The sequence below is a fragment of the Pyrgilauda ruficollis genome, unplaced genomic scaffold (assembly GCF_017590135.1).
Source record: "Pyrgilauda ruficollis isolate IOZ18807 unplaced genomic scaffold, ASM1759013v1 scaffold45, whole genome shotgun sequence".
NCBI lineage: Eukaryota > Metazoa > Chordata > Aves > Passeriformes > Passeridae > Pyrgilauda > Pyrgilauda ruficollis.
The window spans coordinates 5,046,349-5,072,799 of record NW_024526044.1 but is presented as its reverse complement, the minus strand read 5'-3'; the positions used below and the strand labels follow the sequence as shown (position 1 = coordinate 5,072,799).

The following is a 26,451-nucleotide window of genomic DNA, read 5'->3' as shown; positions in this document are numbered from 1 at the left end:
TTTAGGCTGTATTTCAATTAAGTAATACCCTGTTTTAATTTCTTATTTCCCAATTTAGTCTTCTTATCCCCTCGTGGAGACAACTGAAGTAGAAAAAGAAATCCCTTCTCCCACAAACACTTCGGGTCACAAAACATATTTGCTCTATTTTTTTCTCATATTCTACATCTGAAATTTTTTTTATGTGAAAGGATATGATGCTAGAATTCACTGCAAATTGTAATTTCATAAAATGAGCAACTGAAGAAGCTAAACAGGACCTTGTCACACCATTGCCACAAACCCACTGCCCCAATGCTGTACAGGCTGGAATGCCAGTCTGAGCCTCCAGTCTTGATTAAAATTAAACTTATCAAATGCCAATTTTTATTTGCTTTGATGTGAAAGTGGCACTGGGTTTGAAAACATCCAATGCTCTTTTATGCCCCTGACACCTTTGTGATCAGACAGAACTACATGACATCTCTCCTTCACATGGAGCAGCTGAAGCTCCTCATTCCTGCCCCACTCCAACATCCAAGAACGTGGGAGAAGGAGCCACGGACTGCTGTAAGGTGACTCAGTCCCAGAAATCCTAGAGGAGGAGCAAAGGGATGCCCTGCAGCCTCACACAGCAGCTGAGGAGCCAGAAAAATGCTCAAAGCTTCCCTTATGGGCACTACTCTGATTTTCTGCCTTGTATTGAGACACTTTTGGGTTTTAGTTAGAAAATCACTCTGGAGGGTGTAGACCAGGCTGTAGCCCAATGGACTAAACCCACTCCTTGACATATTTCTGGCATAACATTTGCTTTGCTGGAAGGATTCACTTGTGATCTCAGCACTCACAGCAGGTACGAGCTCTCCTGGTTTCCAAGCCTTTGATTTTCATTCTCCTGTTGAGAAGGAATGCCCAAGGGAAAACCTCCAGCCTCAGTCTGAGAAGTTAGAATTGTTAAATCAAGTGAAATAAAACTGATTTTATTTTTTTTCTGATGCCACTGGCTTGTTTTGATGCTCTATTTTTGTAAGCACAGAACTTCAAGCTCACAAAGGAGCCCTGCAAGCTCCAGAATTAATACTGCTAATTAAAAGGAGCTGAGATACTTTCCATCATTTTAAATCATTATCTATGTTGATTTTTTTTTCCTCACAGGACTTTTTTTCCCCCAGATGATTAAATTAACAGCAGAGCAAGCAGTTTTATACTCCTCCTTGTGATCCCAGCAAGTGATTTATCTTAGAACCAGAGCTGGGCCACTTGGCCCCTTCTGAGCTGTCCTGTAGGGAGAGTCCCTCAGACACTGTCACAGTTCTCACCACTGCACCCCATAAACCCCATTTAACCCATTCTCACCACTGCACCCCATAAACCCCATTTAACCCATTCTCACCCCTGCACCCCATAAACCCCATTTAACCCATTCTCACCACTGCACCCCATAAACCCCATTTAACCCAGCAATGGTTTATTGGCAAGTCCAAGGCTGAGCCCCAAAGGTTGGATGAAAGCAGCTGTGGATTGGGATGATTTAACACCTTTTCCTGAGCAGGCAGCACAGGCACACCTGCTTTGCCAGCAGGATTGTGTTTTGGGGACTGTCTCCCGTGCTCTGGGGATGCTCAGGCTCACACAGACCAGTGGAAGCTGATCCTGGCAAAGCACAGCCTATGGACACAACTGGCTGCAGGTGCATCTTAGTTAAACCAGAAATTGCTGTGTCCATCAGTCTCTGCCAGTTTCCCACTGCTTTTGGAAGCCTTTCTCCCTTATCTCCTGCCTTTCTCCCCTGCAGCTCCGTGGTGCAGAGCACTGTCCCCTCCTTGTCCCCGTGGCTTTGCCCCTGCTCTCTGCCCATGACACCAATTTCTCACCCACACGTGAGGCCTTCAGGGCCCCCCGATCCTCAAATGCAGCCAGGTCTCTCAGCTCCACTGATCAAAGAACACATAAATAAATTCTATTTTGGGGGTGTGCCCGTGCTCCTTCAAGGAGCAAGTCCTGGTGCCAGTTTCCCACTCAAACAATGGGTGGGTGGTTCTGACAATGCATTTGCAAATTGTACTCATTACCTATTTAGCACAATATGCTATAAATTTTCTTCCATTATAGTTCACTACTAAATAAATAATTGGGCTTTTTATGCATAGGACTATTTTTTTTTTCCTGATGAACACAGAGGAAAGTCATAATAATTATATCCTGTTTGACTTCTTATAAGCTGAAAGATTAATTCAATTTTGGAACTACTTTTGGGTTTGTTTACTTTATTTTTTTCCCCTAACGAACATCAGAATATAGAGAATTCTGACATCTAAGGAGTTGGCTCAGACTAAGGGTGTATGACTGGTTGAACAAAATGTTTATAATTCCACAGGCAGCCCCGAGTCCTGCCATTATTCTTTGTACCTGTTCTTATCTGATTCCATAAGTGCATGTTTTACAAACACCAGGGTGCACCCCTTTGTCTGGAAGCACAGCCCGTTGCAGATGGTATTTGCAGCTTTGTTTCAGGGCTGTGTTTGCAGCTGCCCCGTTTGTCAGGAAGGCAGGAGAAGGGATTTGGTTGCCAAGGGCAAAGGGGCAGCACTGGGCTCCTACCCTGGGACAATTCCCTGTGCTCTGACTCAGCCCACAGTGACAGGCAAGGAGGTGGGCTTGGTGCTGTGGAACATCACTGCTCCTCAAGCAGCACTGGAGCAGGGCTGGGCTGTGGCATTGAACGCCCAAAACAGAGCCTGAATGTGGCATTCAATCCCCCAAAATCAGAGCCTGGGCTGTGGTATTCAATCCCCCAAAATCAGAGCCTGAATGTGGCATTGAATCCCCCAAAACAGAGCCTGGGCTGTGGCATTCAACCCCCCAAAATCAGAGCCTGGGCTGTGGCATTCAATCCTCCAAAATCAGAGCCTGGGCTGTGGCATTGAATATCCCAAAAACAGAGCCTGGCCTGTGGCATTCAATCCCCCAAAATCAGAGCCTGGGCTGTGGCATTCAATCCTCCAAATCAGAGCCTGGGCTGTGGCATTGAATATCCCAAAATCAGAGCCTGGCCTGTGGCATTCAGTCCCCCAAAATCAGAGCAAACCTGCCCATTCCCAGCTCAGCTCCACACACAAAGCCACTGCTGGGAAGGAGCACTGAGAGCCAGGTGCTGCCCTAAGTTTGAGCTTTCATATTTTCCAGATTCTGTACTGCACTGGTATATAACTCTGAACTCCATATCAAGTGCCAGCAGCTCTCCTCACAGCTCAGGCACACAGAACAATCCTTTTTCAGCCCCAGAACCAAGAACACCGCTGCAGCTCCAGACCCAAAAAGTGCACACAGCAGGGAATGGAGGAGAGCAACCTGGGAGAGTGGGACTGCATCACCTGGAGCTGCAATTGGATCATTTACCCCACTATGGGAATGGACCAGAATTGATAAAATTGTCAAAACTCGTGACTCACCGCCCATCTTGGGCATAGCTTTGGCCAGGCTCTTGCACTACCCAAGGTGTGTTCTTTGAAAGCCTTTTAACAAATCCCTGCTTTATCCTTTAACTCTGCCCAGCCTGTGTTCTAGGGAGCCTCTCAAGGCACCGCAGGGAAACACAAGCCCGGGCTGGGACAGCCCAGCACGAGCCCTCAGCAGGGTGGGATCGCTGTACAAGTGCCCTCAGCCTCCACGGGATGCATTCATCTTGGAAATTTATCTCTGAGAGGGCTGGGCTCAGACAAGAGCACTGCGATTAATTGGGGGCTTAAACACTCCCAGATTAGCGAGCACTGTTAACACCTGCAGCTGGAGCTGCGCCCATGGCTTTGATATTATTTTTGCTTTTGACAAGTGGGCGATAGCGGATATCCTTTAAGCCCATATTTAATGAAGCCCTCCATAAATCCATCAACACTTGCTAAGGGAAACTACAATAAAGCTCCCACTGCCATGGGCTCTGCTATGCAGGGAACATTTGGCATTCTCATAATGAAGTTTCAGAGCAGATACTGCTCTGAGGAAGTGCAGTCTTTGTGTAGGATCTTTTTCTTCCTCGCATAATTATATGTTGTGGATCAAGAAGAAAACAACCCTTTAGCACCTAATTTTTAAAGCTATAATAGTCAACTGTCGTTCAGCTAGGACAGCTGTCAGCTTAAGAAATGAAGAAAGAAAAAGGTTTTCTAGGCAAATACACTCCCACTTGCATTTTATGTTTGTATTTTGTTAGCTCTTGACATGATCTGGCTATTAGCTGTAGCTGTTCTGTGAATTCTTGCCATAATGTTTTTGTGTTACACCTCCTGTGAGTGTGATAAAAAAAAATGTAAAGCTATAAACTGAAGATATTTGTTACACATTTTATATGTGCAACTTTTATAAAAAGTAAAGAAAAAAAAAAAACCCAAAAAAATAAAATCCCTACATAATGTACTTATTTTGTCATTTAAGACTGGAAGAATTTATGGGGAGGCAGAAGAATAAGTAATGAAGGAATTTGATGTTTTTCAAATGTGGACTTTGGGACTTGAGAGAGGTGGAGTACTTTTAATACATACAGAAATTTAGGTACCCCGAGGCAGCAAATCACCTGGATGTGTGCTGAACTTTAAGGACCTAAGTAATCAAACTGGTTTCGTGGGAAAGAGAACCAAAACAGTGTGTCAAAAAAAAAAAAAAAAAAGTTATGTTTGGTATTCTGAACATCTAGACTGCATGGAGACAAATTTTTCTAAAACAAACTTTGCCAAGTGGATGGACAGGACTGTGCAGGGCTGTGAAGCCAACCCAGGTAACCTGATTTAACACATCCTCTGCCACCACATGCACAGGGCTGCAGAGCCAGGGAGGGTCTGGGAAGAGCATGAACAGAGGATTTCAGGACTGATTCTGTGTCACTACACTGAGAACACAGGTTATTTGTCATTCTTTCCCCCACACATTCCTCCTGCATCACCTCCTGTTCACAGCACGCCCTGGTTTGTGTACCTGGCCCTCAGATTCCCATGGGTTCATAATCTGAGTGCTTGGACTCAGCTCAGTTTTGTCCCAGGCCTTGGAGGGGCTGCCCAGGGAGGTTTGGGGTGTCCAGAATCTGAGTGCTTGGACTCAGCTCAGTTTTGTCCCAGGCCTTGGAGGGGCTGCCCAGGGAGGTTTGGGGTGCCCAGCCCTGGACGTGTCCCAGGAATTCCTGGGGGTGGCACTCAGAGCTCGGGGCTGGGGACAAGATAAATACACATATATATTTAATAGCACTAGATATTGTGAATTTTACTGGCTTTGGGGTTTTAATTTTCTTTAGAGAGACACTTACACAAATGTTTAGTCATGTCTGAAGTTTGCCTAAACCAAGTATGGAAAACAAGGCCCATGATGAGATCCACCTGTTCTCATTCTGACCTGAGACTCCACTTTGAGCATGAGGTAATTGAGTCAGAGAAGTGAATCTTTGGCCTGTGAGACAATCAGATATGTCAATAAAGAAGTTTAAAAGGAGAGTGATGCTGCCAGAGAGTGGCTGGGAAGTCCAGCACAAAATCACTTATAACAGACATTAACAAAGAACCTTTCCAACAAACCAGCCAGCACCGACAGCAACCAGAACATTGCAAAGAGCACGGCCCTTTATGTGCAATGAACTCAACAGGCACAACCCAAAGCCATGATAGCAGAACAGATAGCATGGAAATGGGCTCCAGGAGTGTGTAACTGCTGGCTCTTTCTGTGCCTCTGAGCTGCTTCCTGTCCTGCTGTGGCTGTGCAGTGCCAGGAGCTTTTCTAGGTCAGCGGTGAATGTGAGCTGAAGGCAAACACGTGAGCCCAGCACTGAGCACAGCCCGGCCAGCAGGGAGGCAGGGCAAGGGCAGGCACACAGGAGCCCTCTGGGCTGAGCACTCAGCACAGAAAAGCACCAAGAAAGCCTCAGCTCTGAGCAGGAACCTCTTGGGATCACACAGACACCAGGGCAGCTTTCTGCCTACACTGTGATTTTGCAGACAGAAATGATCACCTTCCCTGACTCCAGACTGCAAACCCTGCAAGGACACCATGGCCTTCAACAGAAAAAAAAAAATTGAAATTTAATGTCATACTCATCTCTTTCCTGTTGTTTCAGCCCCTCTCTGCCATCCCATCCGTTCAAACACCTCAGCCAGGTCCTTCCCCCACTGGCAGCTGTGGAAAGGCAAATCAGCCTCGCTGAGCTCAGCCCAGAGCTGCCCATCTACAATTGTGAAACTCCCTCCTCAAAGTTCCCACCGACTTTTTGGGAAGCTTTGAACAGAAAGGGCAGGTTAAAAGAAGTCTTTTCTTAGAGGAATACTTGAGGTAATACATTAAAGTAAAGCAAATGTACTTCCTGTTCAGGTTTTTTTGTTTTAAGCAATGCAACGTTTAAGTTCAAATTTGACATTTTAAGCAAGCCAGGTTTTACCTTCGCTCATGCAAGCACATCTGCTACTTACACAACAGCAACAGCCTGCAAATCCTGAGTGAGGGGCAAAGCAAGCAATAGCAAACAGCAACAAGAAAGTGCTCCAGGCAAGAGGAGAGGCTGATGAGCAGAGACAGGGCACATACCGAGCTCACTCTGCTCTCACATCCCTGCAGCTGCATCAGCTCCGTGAACTCACTCCTGAGTCACATCAGCCAAGGCCACAAGACAATCAGCTGTCTCTTTTACTTGCTGAGATGCAGCTGAAGATGTTACTGTAAGCTGAGCACACTTGCCACTGTGGGCTCTTCCAGCAGACTGGCTTTCCCAGGGCGTTGGGTCAGCTCTCACACATGGGAGAGCAGGTAATGCCCAGCCCTGCTTGCTTTGCAAACTCCTCTGCAGCAGGAATATCCCTGTGGCCCAGCTCCTGCTGTGGGGAGGCTCAGATAGGTCCCACCTGTGACCCAGGAGGTGTGGGAAGATCCAGAACCTGCTGGCTTAGCCAGGGATCTCACCCTGCTCCAAGGAGCTGCTTTGTCACCAGGCTGTCACAGCGCGGGGCACAGCCAACACCTGGCACCGTGGCCAGGAGAGCAGAGCCCTGCAGTGCCCCAGGCCAGGAGAACAAAGCCCTGCAGTGCCGCAGGCCAGGAGAACAAAGCCCTGAATGCCCCAGGCCAGGTCACAGCATTTGGGCTCTGCCCCAAGGCAGGCATAGCCCACTGCCCCATCACACCTGGGTGCCAGCACTTTCCTCGCTGTTTAGGTCTAGACCAGCACTCAGGCTTTATAAAACCCTTCCCTCCTCATCTCCCCAGTGTCCAACCTGCTGAGCATACACCTGAAGGCAGCAGAGGTGTGAATATGGAATTGCACTGCTGTGGATGGAAAGGAAGAGGCAGTCAGAGCCCCAGAGCCTGGCCTGAAATCCAACCCAGCACTGCAAGGGACAGAGCTTCCTGGACCTCAGCCTTGTCCTGCCCTCCCTACACCTTCCTTCAGAGCTCGGCAGAGATGAGAAAACAAGTGTTTGCTTTCTGCACTCCCAAGGACTGAGCAAGGAGCACCGTGAGCAGGCAGCTCTGATGTTGGAACCGTGCAGCTTTAGGGTTCCCTGGTTCTGCACCCCTTTTCTTTCTCTGTTACCTCCTAAAGGCAAAAGACATTTGCTGGATTATGTTGCCAGAATCAGGACCTCAGCACTTTTCCATTTTATCAGGGCTGTTCTCAGAACTGTTTTTCTTTGCTCTTTAGGGGAAGTATTTATTCCTTTTCCATGCAGCCAGCATCTTCAGGCACTGGCAATTTGACAACTTAATATTATTTTTCCCTTTGTAGGATGATCACAGTACAAAAACGATTGCACATATTGCTGTCATTCTATTCTAGTGTGGAAATCAACATCCCAACCCCTGCATCAAACCCAGATGTTTCTGAGGAATGATCTCCAACTCCTTCCCAGCTTCCTGGTTCCTGTTGTGCTGAGCAGTGAACTAAAGCCTAACTCAACTCCTGGATTTCAGTCCCTGGAGTGAAGCAGCATGCTGTGCTGCCTCCTCAACTCACTCCTCAGCACACAAAAAGCTTTTTGCCAGAAAAATGTTCAGCACCAAGTGTGAAAAAGCCATCCCAAAATTTATTCTCAAAAACGTCAACAGAAACGCATCAGTAGATACTCAAAACTACAGAGTTCTTAGAAGTCATACATTCATGATGTAGAAATGTGACAATTGGGATGCCTTTTGCGTGGTCTATGTAACAATATCCATTTTACAGTGTAAACAGGTACTGGTATGTTCTTACCCACGAGTCCAGCAGGAAAGGCACAACTCGGCATACAGAGATCATAAGCAAGAATCAGGTGCAACAACATCACACAAACTTTTGGTAAATCTGCATTTTTGGGGCCTTCCACAAGAGACTGGACTTGAAAGATTTCCTGCAGTCAACAGCCAGGTTTCTTTCCCTCCTTCAGTCCTTCCACACCAAATGCTCCCTTTGCAGCCTGGTTCAGATCCCACTCCACATCCAGTTCCAGCAGGCGTTCGAGGAATAGTGAAAGGTCAGTCCAGCAACTCCTCAGGTGCTTCCACTAATAATACAACAGGTTTTGGTTTCACATAGTGCATGGAAGCATCTGCTTGAATCTCAGTCATTACAGTGGTCATTATTAGAAAAAATAGACACTACAGCTACAAAAGGAAAAAAATGAGGTAGATAACTTAGAATCCAGATGACTATCCCAGCAACCTTCATACAACACACATGGATCATTAATTACCATTTTGGTGGAATGCAAGCTCGCAGACCGCCAAAAAAACCTTAATGACCAGAGTAGGAATGCCATCCAAAAACCCACAAAACATTTAACCTAAGCATGAATACTTCATATTTAAATACAGGTTTACACAGACTGATCTTCTAAATTACCAAAACAAAAAAAAAACAAACAAAAAAAACCCAAAACAAAACAAAAAGTCTCTTGCTAAGGAAACCAGTTCCCATGGCAAATTGCAACAGTCACCCGAGATTCCTTGCAGAGCTTTCAGACCTGACTTCCTAAGGCAAGTCTTCCCTTTCAAGAGGAAACAAAATAAAAAAAAAAGTATATACATACCCACCCATGCTTGTTTGGGGCTCTTGGTATTGAAATAAAACATCTAGGAAAAACTGCACATCTTTGGAAGCAGGAATTTTGGCACTATACTTGAAGGACTGTCCTAGTAGTAGTATTAAATAAGCAGCAGTCAACAACACAAAGAATTAATTACTTAGGAACAGTGACTAAAGAAAAACAGCAACTTGCTTTTCATAGAACTTCTGAGGCAAAAAACCAAAGGAATTAAAAAAAAAAAACCTTTGCAGTTTTTATAGCAATTATTAAGAAAAAGTACATTCAGAAACCACACAGAGCCAAAAATCCAAACAGAAAAGTTCTAAGAGGGTGGCAGACATTCTAGGATATTTACCCGCATCAATAGTTTCCATTTCTCATCAGTAAATAGAAGCTTTTCCATCAACAGTAGGTTGTTTCCACTCTATTCAAAACCCCCATTATCACTCTAAACAAAGAGGTAAATATTCTAACCTTTGGAATTTCAAGTTGTAGAAACTTCTGTAAGGCTTGTACACATTAAAGTCACAAGTAAGAACTACTTTGCAAGACCCGCATCTTTCCAAATAGAAGGAAATCCTATTCTTTCTTAATTACTATTTGCAAAGCAATATCATGATTGTACTCTGGGCAACTCTTACAAAGACAACCATAAAATCATTTGCACGTCAATAGGAAAATAGGAGGCCGAAGTGGAATCTCTTAAAAATATACGTTTGTGTCTATATATATTTGTTCTTTCTGTAGGTCAACTCCTGCCGAGTCTTTAGCTGACGGCGATTTTGTTCTCCTCCAGGAAGAGTGGGAACTGGTGTTTTGGCACGCTGTCTGCGGCGGCGGCGCCCGCCTTCTCCGCCTCCGCGGCGGCGCCAGCCTGGGCCGAGTCCGCCTTGGAGGCCGGGGCAGAGTTCACCGGGGAGCCCCCGGCCATGGGCATGGGCAGGGCGGGCAGGGCCCCGCTCTGGATCACCGAGATCTCGTTGGCCTTCACGGCCAGCCCGTTGCTGAGCACGGCCGCGTACTGGTTCCACACGGCGGGGTCGATGCTCACCGAGGGCGCCACCATCTCCTTGGGGAACATCTCCGACACCTTCTTGGGGTCGCTGCCCAGCAGGGCCATGGGGTTATCGATGGACAGCCGCCTGCCCCGCCTGGCCGAGTTGTTCCACATGTGGGTTCCTACGTGGACCTTCCGGAGAGGGGGGAAAGCAAAGAGAATCGTTAATTCTGCAGCTCTTCCGTGGTGGACCCAAATTCTACTTTGCTTGCGGTCAAGTAGCCCAAAGAAGTCAGGCTTGCTCCGTTTGCATTCAGGTAAATATTAAGTTGGGTGGTTCTTGTCAGAGTTCCCTTCCCTGGCACGTGTCAGACACAGTCATTCACTGCCTGACATCACCGTGGCTCTCTGGAGTTGGCTGCTAGAGGGCTTGGAGGAATGTGTTCTACACTTGAAGTAAGTGCTGTTGGCAGAGACACCCTCTCTCCCCCAAAACAGAAACCACATTATCTGCTGCAAACAGACCATACTGAAAAAAAAAAAAAATTGGTAATGCAAAAAAAACCACCAAGTAATTTGGCAGAGGTTCATTTAAGCTGAAATCTTCCATATCACATTCTGCTGGTGCTTCCAGCAAGGCACTGCTCACACACTGCAGGCTATTTTCTCTCCCCATCAGCATTTATGCAAGAGGACTGAAGAACCTGAAGATGTTCTCACAGGGAGGGAGAAGCCTCTGTGCAAGCGAGGGAGCTGAATCCCTCATGGGGCAAATGGATTCATCTGGCAAAAGGACAGACTCACAGCACTTCTTCAGCATGTGCTTAGCCACAATCCCCAAGCACTTTGTGCCATCTCAGGATTATCCTAGTTTATCCCTCCTCATCTCACAAAATTTCAAGCAGTGCAGTGTAATGCTTTTACTCAGCAGGCAGCATTTTGTAGCAGTCTATGAAACGCTTATGTCTTGACACATCCAAATCCAAATTAAAAAAGAAAGCAATCTGCTTAGTGAGGGCTAAGCCTCCCCTTCCATCCCAAAAGGGAAGTCAAGGACAGCAGCAAAGACCTGTGGGTGATCCCAGTAACACACAAAAAAACTGTGTGGAGAAACTCAGGAAGGAGACAAGGGTCAACAGTAAGTATTCGAGGAACTACAGAAAATCAGCGCTGCCTCAGAGGAAACTCAAATATTAGAAAGTCTTTTCATCTCTAGTCTTAGTCTCACAGACCGAGGAGATGACAACAGACAGGACCCACCTTGAGGTTCCCTTTGGTGGTGAAGGCTCTCCCACAGATGGTGCAGGCAAAGGGCTTCTCCCCGGTGTGGGTGCGCTCGTGGATCTGCAGGGCGCTGGCAGAGGAGAAGTTCTTCCCGCAGGTAGTGCAGATGTGCTGTTTGGCAGGACGGCAGAACTTGGGGCGCGGCACCAGCAGAGGGGCGACCCCCGGGGACAGGGCTGGAGGGCCAATGAAGTGGCCAGTGCTGAGGGGACGATCGCTGGGCAGCTCCATTTTTATCAGGGCTGGTGGGGCTCTGACAAAAGCAGCTGGAATACTGCTTCGACCTGGAAAGAAAGCAGAGGTGATGCTTAGCCCAGCCTAATTCTGCTGCCAAGCTTAAGCCTGGCTGAGACTCGAGGCCCTGCCTTTGAAGCTGTATGTGCCTGAAGAGCACATCTGCAGAGGCCACACTTCCTAGGATACCCCAAAACAAATCAGTTTATCCTGGGTTTGTTGATGAGCTTATGAGATAGAAAGTCTTTCAGGTCAAATTTAGATCAACGTTAACCTCAATGCCACAGAGCCTGAAAACCCCACAGACTATTTTAGGGTTTCCACATCACACTCTTGGGATAGATAAACAGCTTTCCCTTAAAACACAAATGTGTATTTTTAAAGAGCTATAAGGAGATGTCAAGTGAGCCCATGAAAGACAGAGAGGGCGCAGTCTACATTAATTTTAAGGAGATGACAGCAGTTAAGCCTTTGAATTTTAGGCCTGACTTAGTCAGGAAAACTTGACAGGGCCTATGCCCTTGTACAAATAGAGGAGCAGGAAGAGGGGAAAGCTGAGGAAGTTTGGTTTCCTGTTGGTCCTTTTAGGATTGATTTCCTTCTGCCCCACCCCAATCCCTGCCAGCATTCTGCACTACTCACCATATTCTCCATTTGCAAAGTGTAGCCCAGGCTCTTCCTTAATGACCTTCCGACCGATATTGCCGTACGTTAAATCCAAAGCGCCAACAACCCCTTCCACTTCCCCAGGAGCGCTCTCAGGACCCTCTGACTTGCTCCCCGTGCCCGAATCCTCCTGGTTGTTGAAGGCAGGTGACTTGGAGCGGACGCTCTCAGCCTGGCTGTTGGCCGGGGACAGCGCCTGCAGCGACGCGGCCTCGGAGGCGGCGGGGCTCCTGCCGTTCTGGTAGTCGGCATCGCCCGCCACCGAGGACGAGTCGTTGGTCATGCCGTCGCTTTCTGCCGAGCCGTTGTCGCTGGACTTCAGGCTGCTCTGCCGCTGCAAGCTCAGCGAGGAGGCGGCGATCTTCATCTGACTCTCCAGCGCTGCAGCCCCGGAGAAGGCGGCGGCCGCGGCGGGCGACTCTGATTGTGCATCATACGGAGTAGGAGGTTTGGAGGAGCTCCTGGGGCCGTCCTGAGAGTCCATGTCATCTTCCATGTCTATGCTTTCCACGATCTCCTCTGGGCGGCCGATGTCTCCGTTCTTCTCGGGCACGGCAGGCTCCACCTCGGCGCTGTCGCAGGGGGGTTCTGGCATCGGGGTGTTGGGGATCTGCCCGCCCATGTGCATGCGGATGTGCTGCTGCAGCACCACGGCGTTTGTAAACTTCTTCTGGCAAATCGGACAAGAATGCTGCATCTTCAAGGGGGTGTTGGCCCTGTGGACGCCGTAGTGGGTTTTAAGGTTCCCTTTAGTGGAGAAGGCACGGCCACAGATCTTACACTTGAACGGCCTCTCCCCGGTGTGGGTGCGGTAATGCATTTTCAGCGAGCTCTGGCAGCTCAGCACCCTGTGACAGATCAGGCACTCGTTGGGGTCAGAAGTGGATTTGTCGATATTTTCAACCAGCTGCTGGAGCTTTGATGTCTCTGAGCCTTGCTCGTTTGACCCACCTACGTGGAAGATGCTCACGCTGCAGGCAGCTTGTGGTGAGCTCAAGCTCTGCTCCGTCCCCGACTCGTGACCGACCGCCCCCGACGAGGAGGAGCCACCCTCGCTTTCGGGAGAGGGCCTGGACTGCAGCTCACTTGGGAACGTACCAGGCAGAGCCTCCTTGATGCCTGCCAGGCTGGAGATGGTCTGAGGTGCGCCTGCGGCCGCAGAGGTAGGCATTGTTGTTAGGAGAGGTTTGCTGTCCACAATCAGGTTGGACTCATCCAGTGGCACAGACATCCCGTACGGGATTCCAGTGCTGGTAGGAACATTGTCCAGGTGCTCAGGAACTGGGTAAGGATTCATCTTTATGTGGGGGTACTTGTCTTTGTGGCGCTGAAAATGCACTTTGAGGTTTCCTTTGGTCGTGAAGCGGTTCCCACAGATGTTACACTTATAGGGCCTTTCCCCGGTGTGGGAGCGGAGGTGGATCTGCAGGGCACTGTCGTTGCCAAAGACCTTCCCACAGAATTTACACTTGTGTTTGAAGAACGGCTCCTCTGCGTTCGGTTTGCTTTCAGACACGCTGATGTTGGGCGGCTTCCCCTTGCCCTTCTTTGAGGAATCCATCACGGACGAGACGGCCGACAGCGGGTTCTGGAAGATGACCGAGCTGGAGGACTGAGGTAGCAAAGGATTTGGGAACTGAGAGATGGAGCCGGGGAGGCCTCGGCTCCCCTCTGGCTTCAGGGGGAAGGAGGAGGAGAGCCCAGCAGCCAGCGAGCTGGCGGCTGCAATGCCAGTGTTAGAATGAGGTAGTTTTCCCTGCTTCAAGGATTCCAGTGATAGGCTCTGGCTTCCAGCTTTCTGTCCGATTAAAGCCACGGCAGCCGAGAGCTGCTGGGACATGTGGGCACCCAGAGCTTTGAGCGGGTCGGTAGCAGCTGCTATGGAGGGGTGCAGGGCGTGGGGGGCCATCATGGCGATCTGGATGCGGATCTGCTCCGTCAGCTGGATCTGCTGCAGCTGCTGCTGCTGCAGGCACACCAGCTGCTCCAGGATCATGGGGATGGCGTTGAACCCGGCTGCCGAGGAGGAGATGGCCTCGGACGTCCGCTGGTTCACGGCCACTTTAGTGCCACGGATGGTCTGCAAAGTCACGTTAGTGTTTGGTACTTTGGGTTTTGGTAGATAGCTCAGGCCGGGAGCTGCAGGCGTCAGGGGGGGTTCTATTTTAAGGTACATTCCTCCTACCGGCTCAGCATCCATTTTTCCTTCTCTCTTGTCCACAGAGCCAGTGCAGCCCTTGGCCTGAACGTCCTTGCGTGTCCTGCCATCCATTCGGTCGCTCGGGAAGGTCCCCAGAGGAGCCTCGGAGAAGCTCTCAGGGGGGACTGCTCCCTCACTGTCATTCATGATTAGAACAGGCGGATTTTTAGTGCAATTTTTCTTATGCTCAAGGAATTCAGAGAGAACAAAGAATTCTGCACAGCATTTCTCACAGATTTTGGTTTCTTCCGTCCGGCACCTTTTGGAACTCATTTCACCATCTCTATCACCTGGGACGTCTTGTGGACTCCCTTAAAAGAAAAGAAAGTCACATTATTAATTGCTAGATTTAGACCAAGCATTCACTATTAAGATCACTGACTCCACCCAAACTGCAAATTAAAGTACAAGACACTGGAATCAAGTTTGCAGATCAATCTGCAGTTCTGCTTTTTGTTTTGATGCCAATTCCTTCACAATCCAAATAAATTTACATCACAGTTCAGTTTACAAGAAAAAAAGTATTTTAAAAGGACTCTCACAAGGCTCAATGAAAAGAGATTTATTCCAAATCCCTTTATAGAGGTAAAAATCCCCTGGAAGAGTTCTGCAAGGCAGCTACCTGCAACACAGCTTAAAAGGAACACCAGGACAGAGGAGGCATGGAAGCACTGAGCAAAACACCCCACAGCAGTTAGCTGTTTACACTTCAGGTTCCAATTCTTTGTTAACCATCCCTCAGAAATTCATACAAGATCGTTAACACAGAAATTTTGAGCAATTCCTACTGTACCTATCTAAACGAGATTTTGCTCTGCCATTATGAAAGTAATTACAAGCCAAGAGGGTTGACAACAGCAAAGCAAGGCCAATATTAGCTCTGAAATCCTTTGAAAGCAAACACACCCCAATAATAATCTCCACATGGACACAGTAGCAAACACCTGATTAAATTCCGGAATGTGACATTCGAGTATGTGCCGCCATTGATACTTATTATTATTAAAAAAATAATACAAGTAACAAGTCCTGCTCACAAAACTACACCGAGGCATTTCTGACCTCGCAGGAGGCCTCCTTCAGCTGCACCCAGAACTCACCAGCTTCTGGGAAGGGGCAGGGAAAAACAAGCTGGGCTCTGAGTCCACTCCTGCCCTTCCACCACCAGCACACCACAGCTCAGACTGAGCAGAATTTGTACATAGATAAAAAAAAAAAAAAACCCAAAATAACAACCAAAAAAAAAAAAAAAAAATCGGGGAAATATCTGAACAGCAAGAGGTGAAGAGAAATGATAACCAAAACAGGATGTTTTTGCTCAGCCTTGCCATCCTTCAAGCAACAAACTCCCAGCCCGCTGGAGGTGGGGCAGAGCTCAGGGCAGGAGGGAAGACCTCCCAGAAAGGCTCCTGGGATTCCAGCCCCCTCGGCTGAGACATCCTGGAGCTCATGAAATGGCTCCAATTTGGGGGGTGCCGAGGGTGCAGCGAGCTCAGGGCAGGGGGTCACCCCAGTCCTGCCCAGCCCCGGGTGCCCAGCCGCCCCCGGGATGGGACAAGGTGAAGCTCAGGAGCTCCTGGTGGCTTTGGTTTGTGCAAGGTGTGGCCAAACCAGCCCGGGTGTGTCCTGCACGTGGAGGGGACCGTGTCCAGGTGACAGCTCGAGCACATTTACCCTGCTTGAGAGGGTGCAAAACCGCTCGGAGGGAGGATACGGCAAACCTTGTCATTTCTGACCTCAACAAGGGCACTGTGCGTGCTCAGCAAAGCAAACTTCAACCTTTAATGTTGTGTGGCATGAAGTGTGTGTGAAAGTTTACTTGGAAAAAGAAAACGTTTGATCAATAACAAAAATTCTCAAGTATCAGAGGCCTGTTCTGCTGTGATCTGCAGAGCAGTAAATCCAAACCTGCACAAGTCCTTGAACGGGGAGGAAGGGAGTTCTCAGCACAGCTCTAATCAAAAATGTTTGGATGCCTCCCATTTAAACAGGGAAAATGAAACACTTCCCCTTGGACCCAAACAACTCCTGTAAAGTGAAAGAAACAAGAATGGCAGCACACGTTTCCCATCCCAGATACCATTAAAGTGATGTCTCTAAAGCTGATTTAACTCTAAAAACACACAGAGAAGTCCAGCCTGCAGACAAGTACAACTACTGCACAATTCAGAACTTGGTCAACAGTCAGCCAGGATCAAGAACAGTATATTTTAAACTCGTTTTGCAGGAGCCTGAGCAGATATACCTGGAAAGAAGGTACCTGGATTTAAAAAAAAAAAAAAAGAATAAATCTCTAGAACTACTCTACACTGACTTGAGAGGTCTTTGACTACTTTGTTTCACAGAATACACTAAAACATGAAAATCTCTTTTCCAAATCCTTAAGTGTTTGCGGCTTTCCCAGTCCCATCTCCCAGACAGAACAACACGTTTCCACGTCACAAAATATTAAAAAATAACCTCAGCTTTTACTTTTTCCAGTGGCACAGAAATGTCTGCACCAAACACTGCTGCCCACCCCCAAGGAGATACTCCAGGATAATGTCTAGACAAGTCCTCAAACTTTAACTGCTTCAAAGCATCCGATCATTTATCTCCTTTCCCTTGATAATACTTCTTATTTTTCTCCTTCTGCGCCGATAAGATCACACTAAATTCAATGCCCCTTTCCCAATCTCCAGCACAGCCCACGCTCCTCATTTTTGTAATTGTGAGGAGCTCTGGTAACTTTCCTGGTTCTGAGCAGCAGTTGCCATCTCAGAGAAGGAGACTCCAGTGCACTGAAGGTCCCTGTGCTGGCAGTCCTGCCCTTTCCCTGACAGTGAAACATTGGCTGAAAAAATTCAATTCAGAGCTTGAAACGACTTGCTGCATGACAAATAGGGAAGTTATGCATTATTTTCCCTTTTACCTTAAAGAAAAGGTTTTAGATAAAGTCACGAGTAGGTCGCCGGGTTATTTTACAGTAGCTGGAATAACAAAGGAGCAATTGACTGTTTCTGTAAAAAACCCAACGGCTTCTGTGAAAATCATCTGTGAAAACCATCGTGATTTGTAACTCCCTCCTCTGCCCTGCCCCAAGTGCTGCCATCAGAGCCCCTCAGCTGCCCGAGCCCAGCAGCGACCACCGAAATTAAATTCCGGCCTGAACTCGGGGTTTTTCATGCCAGGAGGGCAGCTGTGCCCAGCACCGGCCGAGGATTCACCCAGCACTGCCCTGCCACGGCCATTCCTCCTGCACTTCACTTAACCCTCTCCAAAGGCTTCCCAGGGACAGAATTCTACTGGTTTTTTTTTTATCTCCCCACCCCCGAATTTCAGGAATGTTATCTCTCAGCATCTAGTTATCCAATAAGTTAGAAGAATGCAGTAAACCCAGCAGGGGGGTTAGATTGAATCACTGGCAAATGGATGGATAAAATCCACTATTGTGTAGGACAAGGCGGTCATCGACAAGGAAGGCTGATAAAATCCACACCGCTCAAATGATTTTTTTTTTTTTAAGGAAAACAGTAAAAGGAGTGAAGTAAATCTAGTTTGATGTGATTTCAAGAAGGGTGCTGCTGGCCTACCACTTATCTCAGCCATTAGTGACTTGTTTCCTCAACTTTATTTCGCTTGAATTGGGATGAAACAGAACTCAAGCTTTCCCACACACTTTTTTTATTCGGGAGTTTTGATACCTTTGGTGATCTTGCTTTCCCCACAGACTAAGTCTGATCAACTACTTTTACTTTAAGGTTAACAAAGACCATGCACTTCCCCGGTTTAAATTAACTCAGAGGATTGATGACCACCCCTCCACTGCTGGACACGAACCCTCTGCCATCAGCTCGCTGTCGCTCTCAAGGTCGCACTTCCCTGATGCTTTTCTCCTTCTCCAAAGGAGAGAGCTTCCAAAAGCTCCGAACTGCCCCAAATCGCCCTTCTCCCACTACCAAACACCATTTAGCGCATTTTAAATGCGACAAAACCACTTTTTTGAGTAAGCAAAACGCACGACTGCCAACTCACAGAGATATTCCAAAGCTGAATTCATCAGCTGCGTTTTTCTACCCAAGAACGAGGCAGAAACGCGTTTCCCGCACAATCAGCATCTCACTGCTTACAGCCTCTCTCTCAAGGCTCCAATTATTCCATTACCTACTCACTAATCCCCCCTGTGGCCTATCCACACCTTCAAGCGACACGTTCAGCCCAAGGCACAACAAACCACAGCGAATTTGCTTGCGAAGAGCGAAATAAGCGCAGAAACGCGCGGGGAGAGCGGGGGAGCCGATGCGCCGAGGGCGCAGCCCGCTCGGAGCGCCCCGGGCCGGGCCGGGCTCGCTGCCGGGGCCGGTCGGTGGAGGGCACTCACGGCCCGTGCTCCGGCCCCGCCGGGCCACCGCCGGCACCCCGGGCAGGGCCACCGCCCCCGCGGCCACCGGGGCTGACAGCGAGCCCCGCATCGCTCGGGCACACACCGGGGCTGACAGCGTGCCCCGCACCGCTCCGGCACCCAGCGGAGCTGACAGCGTGTCCCGCACTGCTCCGGCACCCAGCGGAGCTGACAGCGTGTCCCGCACCCAGCGGAGCTGACAGCGAGCTCCGCATCGCCCCCCGCAGCCACCGGAATTGACAGCGAGCCCCGCACCGCCTCCCGCACCCAGCGGGGCTGACAGCGTGTCCCGCACTCAGTGTCCCGCACCCAGCGGGGCTGACAGCGAGCCCCGCACCGCCCCCGCAGCCCCGGGGGTCGCTCCAGCCGGCCCCGAGCCCCCCGCGCTGCCCCGGCCCTACCTGGAGCACACTTAACACCCGCGCGGTGTTTAAAGGCGAGCTAAACGGCACAAACCCCGCTGCCAAGGTCAATTGCATGAGAGTCCTAATTGTGAGCCTGACATCAACTTACCACCCACAGCAAGCAGGAGGAGGCAAAGGTTAGAGCAGCAGCTCTGTCAAAACGTCACATGCCGCCGAGCGCGGCGAAAGGGCTCCATCCCTGCTACCAATATAATGTTTCACTTACGTAAAAGGAAAAGCAAGCCGGGCATCGCCCCCCTCCGCACCACGGCACCGTCTCCCCCTGCCCAGGCTGCGGCACCCGGGCACGGCGGGGATGCTCCCGCAGCCGGGGCTCCCGGCCGGGCCAGCCACAGCTTCGGGCAAGCGAAAGAAACCGAAGATAAACCACCACAAAACTTGGGCTTTCCTCGTTCTACCTTTCCTCGTCCTTCTCCAGTCCTACAGAGCTCGGCGCGCGAATCGGAGATATAATTGAAGCAAAGCTACGCTAATTTTACCCTGAGGAAAAAAAAAAAAAATTGCAGTTTGATACTGTATTTTTAAGAATGAATCCGATTTTTAATGGCAGCAATCCGGCACAATAGGCATTTTCAAGCCCTTTGTGGAAATGCTAATTTTCAGTATGTAGCATTATTCCCCTGTGACCACCTGCTGATTTTTTGACCTGTTAATGGATCCCCAGGTTCGCGGGACACTTTAACCCGCTGCATTGTTCACAGAGGTGGGTCCCAAATCGCTTTGCGGAAAAAAGAGAATACTTGCAAAAAAGGAGATAAGGGCTTGATTTTATTATTACGAGTATGTGTATATCCTCGCTAATGCCCCGGACAAATCCCTGCGGAATTTCGACTTTGTTATGCAACTTCATCACTTATTATTTACGGGCACACCTGGAGCGGGGAATATCAAGACTATTTGGGAGATTGGCGGGCGGTCCGAGGCGCCGGGTTGCATTTCGGAGAGCGGAGATGCCGCAGGACGGGACCTGCCCCGACCCCCCAAATCCACAGCACCCCACGAGCAGCAGCAGAATCCCCCCAGGCGGGGCCACAGCCTCCCCGGGTCCGCCGGCCTGGGCGGCCGCTGGGCGCTCCCGGAGGGATTTCATCCAGGGTTTGGTTGTTAAAATTGAGAACGGGAGGTGGGGGGAAGCCCGAACAACAATAACAAAAAAGCAGCTGGCCATTGCCCCGGAGAGCGCGGTGTGGAGCGATCCTCCCTCCCTCCCTCCCGCACGCCTCCCCCGCCCCAGCGGCCGCATCAGGAGTGATTAACCCTTTTGTTTCAGCGCGGGGCCGGAGGTGCCTTTCCAGCAGCGGGCAGAGATTTACATGTGGAAACATCACCTCCATCCCCCAACCTAACCATATGCACAAAGGAAAACAGTCATGCATTAAACATGGGATTTATTGCCTTCTGGCCAGCATGCTGTTTCTTAAGTCACCATTAACCGGACCCAACAATTGCACATTTCGACTCAAAGAAGAGAAGGGGGAGGAGGGGAAAAAAAAATTAAAGAGCCCGAACCTCCTGCGGGCTGGGAATAAGCAGCTCCCGTAACGTGCATGGGTTTTGATCGGTTCTAGGCACGGACACAAAACCAAGCGAAGATCCCAAAGAAAGTTCTTGGGAGGGGAGCACACAAACATTTGGGCACAACAACCGCAACAGAGGCGAACAAACTCTCCCCAGCCGGGACGGGCCGGGCCGTGCCCTCCTCCCGCCGCATTCCGCCCGGGAGCGGGACGGGCACGGCGGGAGCGCCCCGAGCCCGCAGCCCGGCTCGGGAGGATGCTGCTCCGGCAGCCCCGCTCCCACCGGCGAGTGCCCCCTGCCCTTGCCCTGCACGCCCACCCCGCACCGGCAGCTCCCGGCCGATTTCAGGCGGAATTTCTGCTTTTCCCGTAGCGCGGCCCAGGAGCGCGAGCTCCCCAAAAGCGGGGAGAGCGGAGCCCCCCACGCCGCCCAAGTACAAAGCGCTCGCGCACACCCCACATTAGCTCACCGGAGTTATTTTAGGAAGTCGGAAATCAAAGATGGCTGGAGGTCAAGCTACAAAAGGTCCAGGGCGATTGTGATCTCCAACAAAAATAGTCCGAGCGTGGAGGTTTTTTTTTTTCTCCCCCGTTTTGTTTTTTTTGTTTGTTCTTTTTTTTTAAAGCCCCGCAAAAATTCTCATCTAACTCCCGACCAAGTGCTAAGCACACCGAGGAAACCCAGCGCGAGCCATTTCCTACCCCTCCGAAGTTCTCTGTAATTTCTCCCTCTGCTCCCCCACCCCTCTACCCCCATCCCCCCAATTCCCTCCGCCTCGGGGAGCCTTTGGGGCTCCCCTCCCACGCGGCCGCGGCCCCACGCGGGACCCGGCGGAGGCTCCGCGGGCGCGGGGGGAGCCTGCGGGGCATTGCGGGGCCAGCGCTGCGCTCCGCAGCCGAACCCCCCCGAAAATAACGAGGAGCCCGAGCCTCGCTCAGCCCCGCGGGGGAGTTCGACCCCCCCAAAAAAAAAAACCCGAGAGCCGGCTCCGGGCAGAGCCCGCGGGGGGAAAGAAAGGCGAAGGGGGTGAAGCACGAGGGTGGAAAAAGCCCCCCGGGAAGCGCCCCCCGCTCCCCGCGCATCAGCCCGGCCGGGAGCGCGGCCGCTCCGCGCCCCTCTGCGCTCACCACTTGCAGCATCTGGGGGCTGCTCCTCGGAGTTGATGTGCTGGGGCTTCGCCTGCTTCCGTCGCGACATGGTGCACCAGCATCGGGAGCATGCAATAGTAGCAATTATTTTCCTCTTCACAACAAATTCCTAGAGTTGGGAAATTTGGGCGGAATGCGCATGTCAGAGTAATTATTATTATCAATAATGCATTGCGATTTATCATGGGTCCCTGACGGCTGATTGGCCTGAGTCCAAGGGCTCACAGATTATTCAAATCAGCCCCATTGATCCGCGCAGCGGGGCACGCTGGGCCATGTAGTCCCCGCGCCCGGCCCGCCCCGGCGGGCGACAAAGGCGAGAGCCCCGCGGGGCCGGGGCAGCCCGGGCCACCCCCGGGCACCCCCGGGCTGCCAGCCCGCACACACGGACAATACCTTTGTTGTCTCACCTGCGCGTTTTATATCGTGCTTTAAAGAGGTTGTTTTTTTTTTTCTCCCCCCCTCTTCCCCTAAAGCAAGCAGCAGCCCGGGACAATGCTCATTCTCCCCTTTGTCGCTCGCTAAGGTGGCAAGGGGAAGAGCAGCGAGCGCGGGGTCCCGCGGTGGGGCGGGCGGCTGGAGGGGCTTTAAAAGCGGATGCAGACGGAGCGCAATTAGGCTGGTTTGGTTCAGCTGTTTGAGGAGTGTTTAAAGTCTCGCTTTCTGGGAAGCAGGCGATGCTGAGCCGCTAGTATTTTTAACAGCAAGTAAAAACGCGAGGCACGTGAAGAGTCGTGTGAAAAAGTTGAAGCAGCGGCGCTTTGAGAGGGTTTTCCCACACTAAGTTGGCTGCGTTAATACAAAGCAGAATAATTTCCATCTTTGCTCCCCTTTTCGGCCGCTGGGTTCCATGGGAACGGGAGCCACGCGGAAATCCTCCCCACGAGCCGCAGCCGGGTGGCCCCCGGCGCTGGGTGGCACTTTGGGGACGGTCCGTGTGGCTGGGGGTGGCTGCAGGACCCGGCTCAGCTGAGCCCGGCACTAAACTGTGCTGCAAAGCCCCCGAGTGTCACAGCAGAGTCACCCCAACCCCCCTGAAGCCAGGCTGATCTCGCAAAAGCAAAAATGTGAGGATCCTTGAATGAGTGGAGATGTGGGATGCACATCTCCAAACCCTGTGAACATCCCAAGCAACTCCAAAAACTCCAAACACTGCAAAATCTCTGTGGGACACATGATTGCTTTGTGACTGAATGTACAACAACATGCATGCCCCAGGTCTGCCTATGAAAAATGAAGTGGTTTGCTGGAAAACACTGCAGAGAGATTTATTTGATGAAGAGATGATGTTGATTTGGAGGAGGAGGACATGAGATAAGGGCTCAGGAGAGCCAGGCCCTCTGAAGGCACACTGGCCTTGCCCTTGCCATTGCATCCATCAGCGAGCAGCAGAGCAGGGTCCGTGCCTCAGTTTCCTGCCCGTGCAGGGAGGGTTCAGCTGCAGGGCTGCTGTGTGGGCAGAGCAGCATCCCCCCGAGGGCACGGGGCGGTGCACAAGGCTGGGGCACGGTGCAAACCCCACATCTGACCCAGCAGCAGGGAGGAAGCCGTGGCACCTCAGGCAGCCACACAACTGGCACAGGACATTGCACAACACCACGGGCTCCTTTCACCTGGCTCTGAACTGGCACTTCTGCCCCTCAAAACCCCCGGGGGCTGTACAGCATTTACTCTGTACCAAAATTTGTGCTTGTGCACAGTCGTGCCAAAAACTGGTCAGGATTTTCTTTCTTTTGGTGGTGCTTGAGGAGGGGGGACCTGGATGGGACAGGCATGAAATATCTTACTGTTGTAGATCAAGGTAAGCAGTGCATCCTGATCTAATTAGTTCTGTATCCTCTTGGGGGTGGGTTTTGTTTTTACAGCATCTCATAAGGGGTTTTATTTAGCTAAGGATAACACAAATCTTGCGGAGCAGAAGGTGTCACCCTCCTCCTTGGACAACTACTGAACATGGAGGTCAGGGGACAAATGTTGGTTTCCAGGTCACTTCTGCAAGCAAAAAATGGTTTTGAAGCCCCATTCTTGATGCACTTTAATGGGCACATTACATCAAGAGAAACTCTGTATTTACTAATATGAAATGGGAGAGATTAACGGGCATTTGAAATCTCTGACAATTTTTATCTGGTGTTTACTCCACCCCCATGTTGCCCAAAGAGCTTCTCTATATTTGTTTGTTTAACCAACAGTTTGAAATGCTCTTTGTTCCCAAAGTGTGTCCTGAGGAAATAGACTGTTAAACAAGATTGATACCAATCGATCCACAGATAGATATTCACATTGATGAATGCTCTCCTTTTACACTTGATATGCTCAGTATGAGCAACAGATTTTCAGTTATTACATGGAAAGCTCCCAAGCCACACCAATGAATTTATTAAACCACGCTGGTTTGTGTATCCAGCTGAGAGACTGACAGCCCTGTACAGTAGATCCATACTTAAAATAGACAACTCCTGTGGAGCATTTGTACTGAATTTAAAGGAATATATTATATGAAATCAATAGAAGTTTTGGTATTGATTTCACTCAGCACAGCTCTAAAACAGGGATAAAACAGAACGCACGGGAAGCATTAGGTTAAAATAAAAATTAAAAAGTTGCTGTATTTAAGGCTGGGAAGGCAGCACAAGTAGGCGAAAGAGCACAAAGAAAGTGAAAAATGCAGGGAGGAAGAGGAAGAATGTGACCAAGGGAAAGCTGTCCTGATTGTATTTTTCTGGGAAGGTGCTCCCAGCCAGTGCTGGTTATAAATAGGCTGCCCTGGCTGATTACATCATATGCAAAAGGCATTTTGCTTGGCTTTAGCACGATCATATGGATTAGCATGATTACAGCTCCTGGATTTGAAAAATAGCAGGCTTCCTTTTCGGGCTTGACATTTTATTTATTTTTTTAAGAAAAGTCCAGAGGAACAATCTTCTACCACCAACAGAGCTGCGGCAGCGTCCCTGACAGGCGAGTTTCCAGGAGCAGCTCGCGGTGATAACAGGAGCTTTTGGAACGCCCTGCCTCTGCAGCACGTGGAGCTCCTGCCACCAGGAACTCACAGCAGCTGGCTCTGCCCAGCCCTGGAAATTCCTGTCCTCCGGAATGGTGCTGCAAAATGGTTAAAGTGGAAAAGCCTGACAGGGGCGTTTGCTGAAGGTGTGTGTGTTGTGTACATCTCCCTGTGCTCACTCACTAAACTCCCTCCAAGGGAAAGGACTTTGCCTTAAATCCTGCCTCATCTCTGAGCAGCTGTTAGTTGCTGGGAAGAGCACACAAGTTTCAAACTTAAGTCCTTTTTTATGTATTCAGAGTCCAAGTGTAACTAAAAACGTCTTTTCCTGTGTGTTACCTACACCTTTACAGCTTGGAGAGCCCAAAAAGGGAAAGGTCTTTGAGGCACAGCAGTTCCCTGGGCTGGGTGATTCCTGCCCTGCTCCTGGCTGCAGCTCCTGCCAGACAAAGCTCCCAGGGCTCCTCTGCAGGGCCTGGGAGCACCCTGGAAGTTCCCAGCTGGAACACCTCAGGGGAGCTGCAAGGTTGCTGATATGAAGTTGACCATAGCTCTGCAGGCAATGAAAATCAGGGTGATTAACATTCATGGTTGGGCCAGTTAATCAAGGTTGAGAGACTCAGACATTCAAATTCAGGAGCAGTTCATAAGGGCGTTAAACTGAGTGTTGGCAAGGGCACTGACTCCTCCAGAGCAGATTCTATCCCAGTCCAAACCCAGGAGGCTCCTCTTTAAACACATTTTATGCCATTATAACTAGATAATGGAGGGATTTTTTTTTCCTCCTCTACAGCAAAATAAAGGTTCTGTTTTCCCCCCAGTCCATCCTCCATTCTAGAAGCTGCTGAGCACCTCGGTCAAACCTCATCACAGGGGAGGAGTTCTGAAGGCATGAGTTTGTGTTCACTGAGTGACAGTCATCACCTGGAGAGAGAAGAAATATCCAAATTAATGTGGTCATTGGGAGCAGAATTAGGGTTCAAACTTTACCCAGACAGCAGCCAGCAGGGCAGAGGCACCAAAGTGGGGCTGAGCAGTGGGAGAAGGATGGAGAACAATCCTTGAGCAGCCTCAGCCATGGCTCAGGACTCAGGGAACAGCTCCCTGCTCGACCTGGTGGAGCTTTGGGTCCAGATAATGCAGATAATGCAGCACAGCATTGCTGGAAGAGGAGCAGCAGCTTCCAAGAGGGAATTAATGATTAACATTGACATTATGAGGGAATTAATGTTCATGAGTGAGCTGTCAGCTGGGTTCCTGGTTTGGTGTGTGTTTTCAGGCTGGTATCATCCCGGAGTACCCTGTTCATTACTGACCTTCAGGCCAACATTAGAAACTCTCTTTCCAAGCTCAGCTCTCCCTCACGTGGGAAAGGAATAACACAGGAATTGGAAGTTTTTGAAAGAGCCACCAAGGAGCTGCCAGCCAGGAGGAATGAGAGGCATGTGGGTTAGGCAGGTAAACAAACAAATCTGGGTGTTTGTTACAATGCCCGAGTGTTTCACCTGTGCAGGAGTAAACTTCACCAGCTCTGATTTCTCAGTGTCCTTGTGCAGTGTCTTGTATTAGATGGCAGATGCACTCTG

At 49.9% G+C, this 26,451-nt stretch overlaps 1 protein-coding gene across 1 annotated transcript; it reads right to left on the bottom strand.

The window, feature by feature from the left end:
• Nucleotides 1–8,008: 8,008 nt before the first annotated feature.
• SALL4 (spalt like transcription factor 4) lies at nucleotides 8,009–25,754 on the bottom strand. Its single transcript, XM_041478558.1, has 5 exons — nucleotides 25,718–25,754; nucleotides 21,841–21,970; nucleotides 12,166–14,700; nucleotides 11,266–11,573; nucleotides 8,009–10,197 (listed from the first exon to the last, which is right to left on the bottom strand). Exons 2-5 carry the CDS (start codon nucleotides 21,908–21,910, stop codon nucleotides 9,775–9,777), a joined length of 3,336 nt encoding a protein of 1,111 aa, XP_041334492.1. The 5' UTR covers nucleotides 21,911–21,970; nucleotides 25,718–25,754; the 3' UTR covers nucleotides 8,009–9,774.
• Nucleotides 25,755–26,451: the final 697 nt, after the last annotated feature.

Coding starts and splice junctions, on each gene's coding strand:
- SALL4 (XM_041478558.1), bottom strand. CDS start 21,910: ATGTCGCGACGGAAGCAGGCGAAGCCCCAGCACATCAACTCCGAGGAG. Junction 14,701..21,840: donor GCCCCCAGATGCTGCAAGTG/GTGAGCGCAGAG, acceptor TTTTCTTTTAAG/GGAGTCCACAAGACGTCCCA. Junction 10,198..11,265: donor CCACCAAAGGGAACCTCAAG/GTGGGTCCTGTC, acceptor CCTCTCCGGAAG/GTCCACGTAGGAACCCACAT.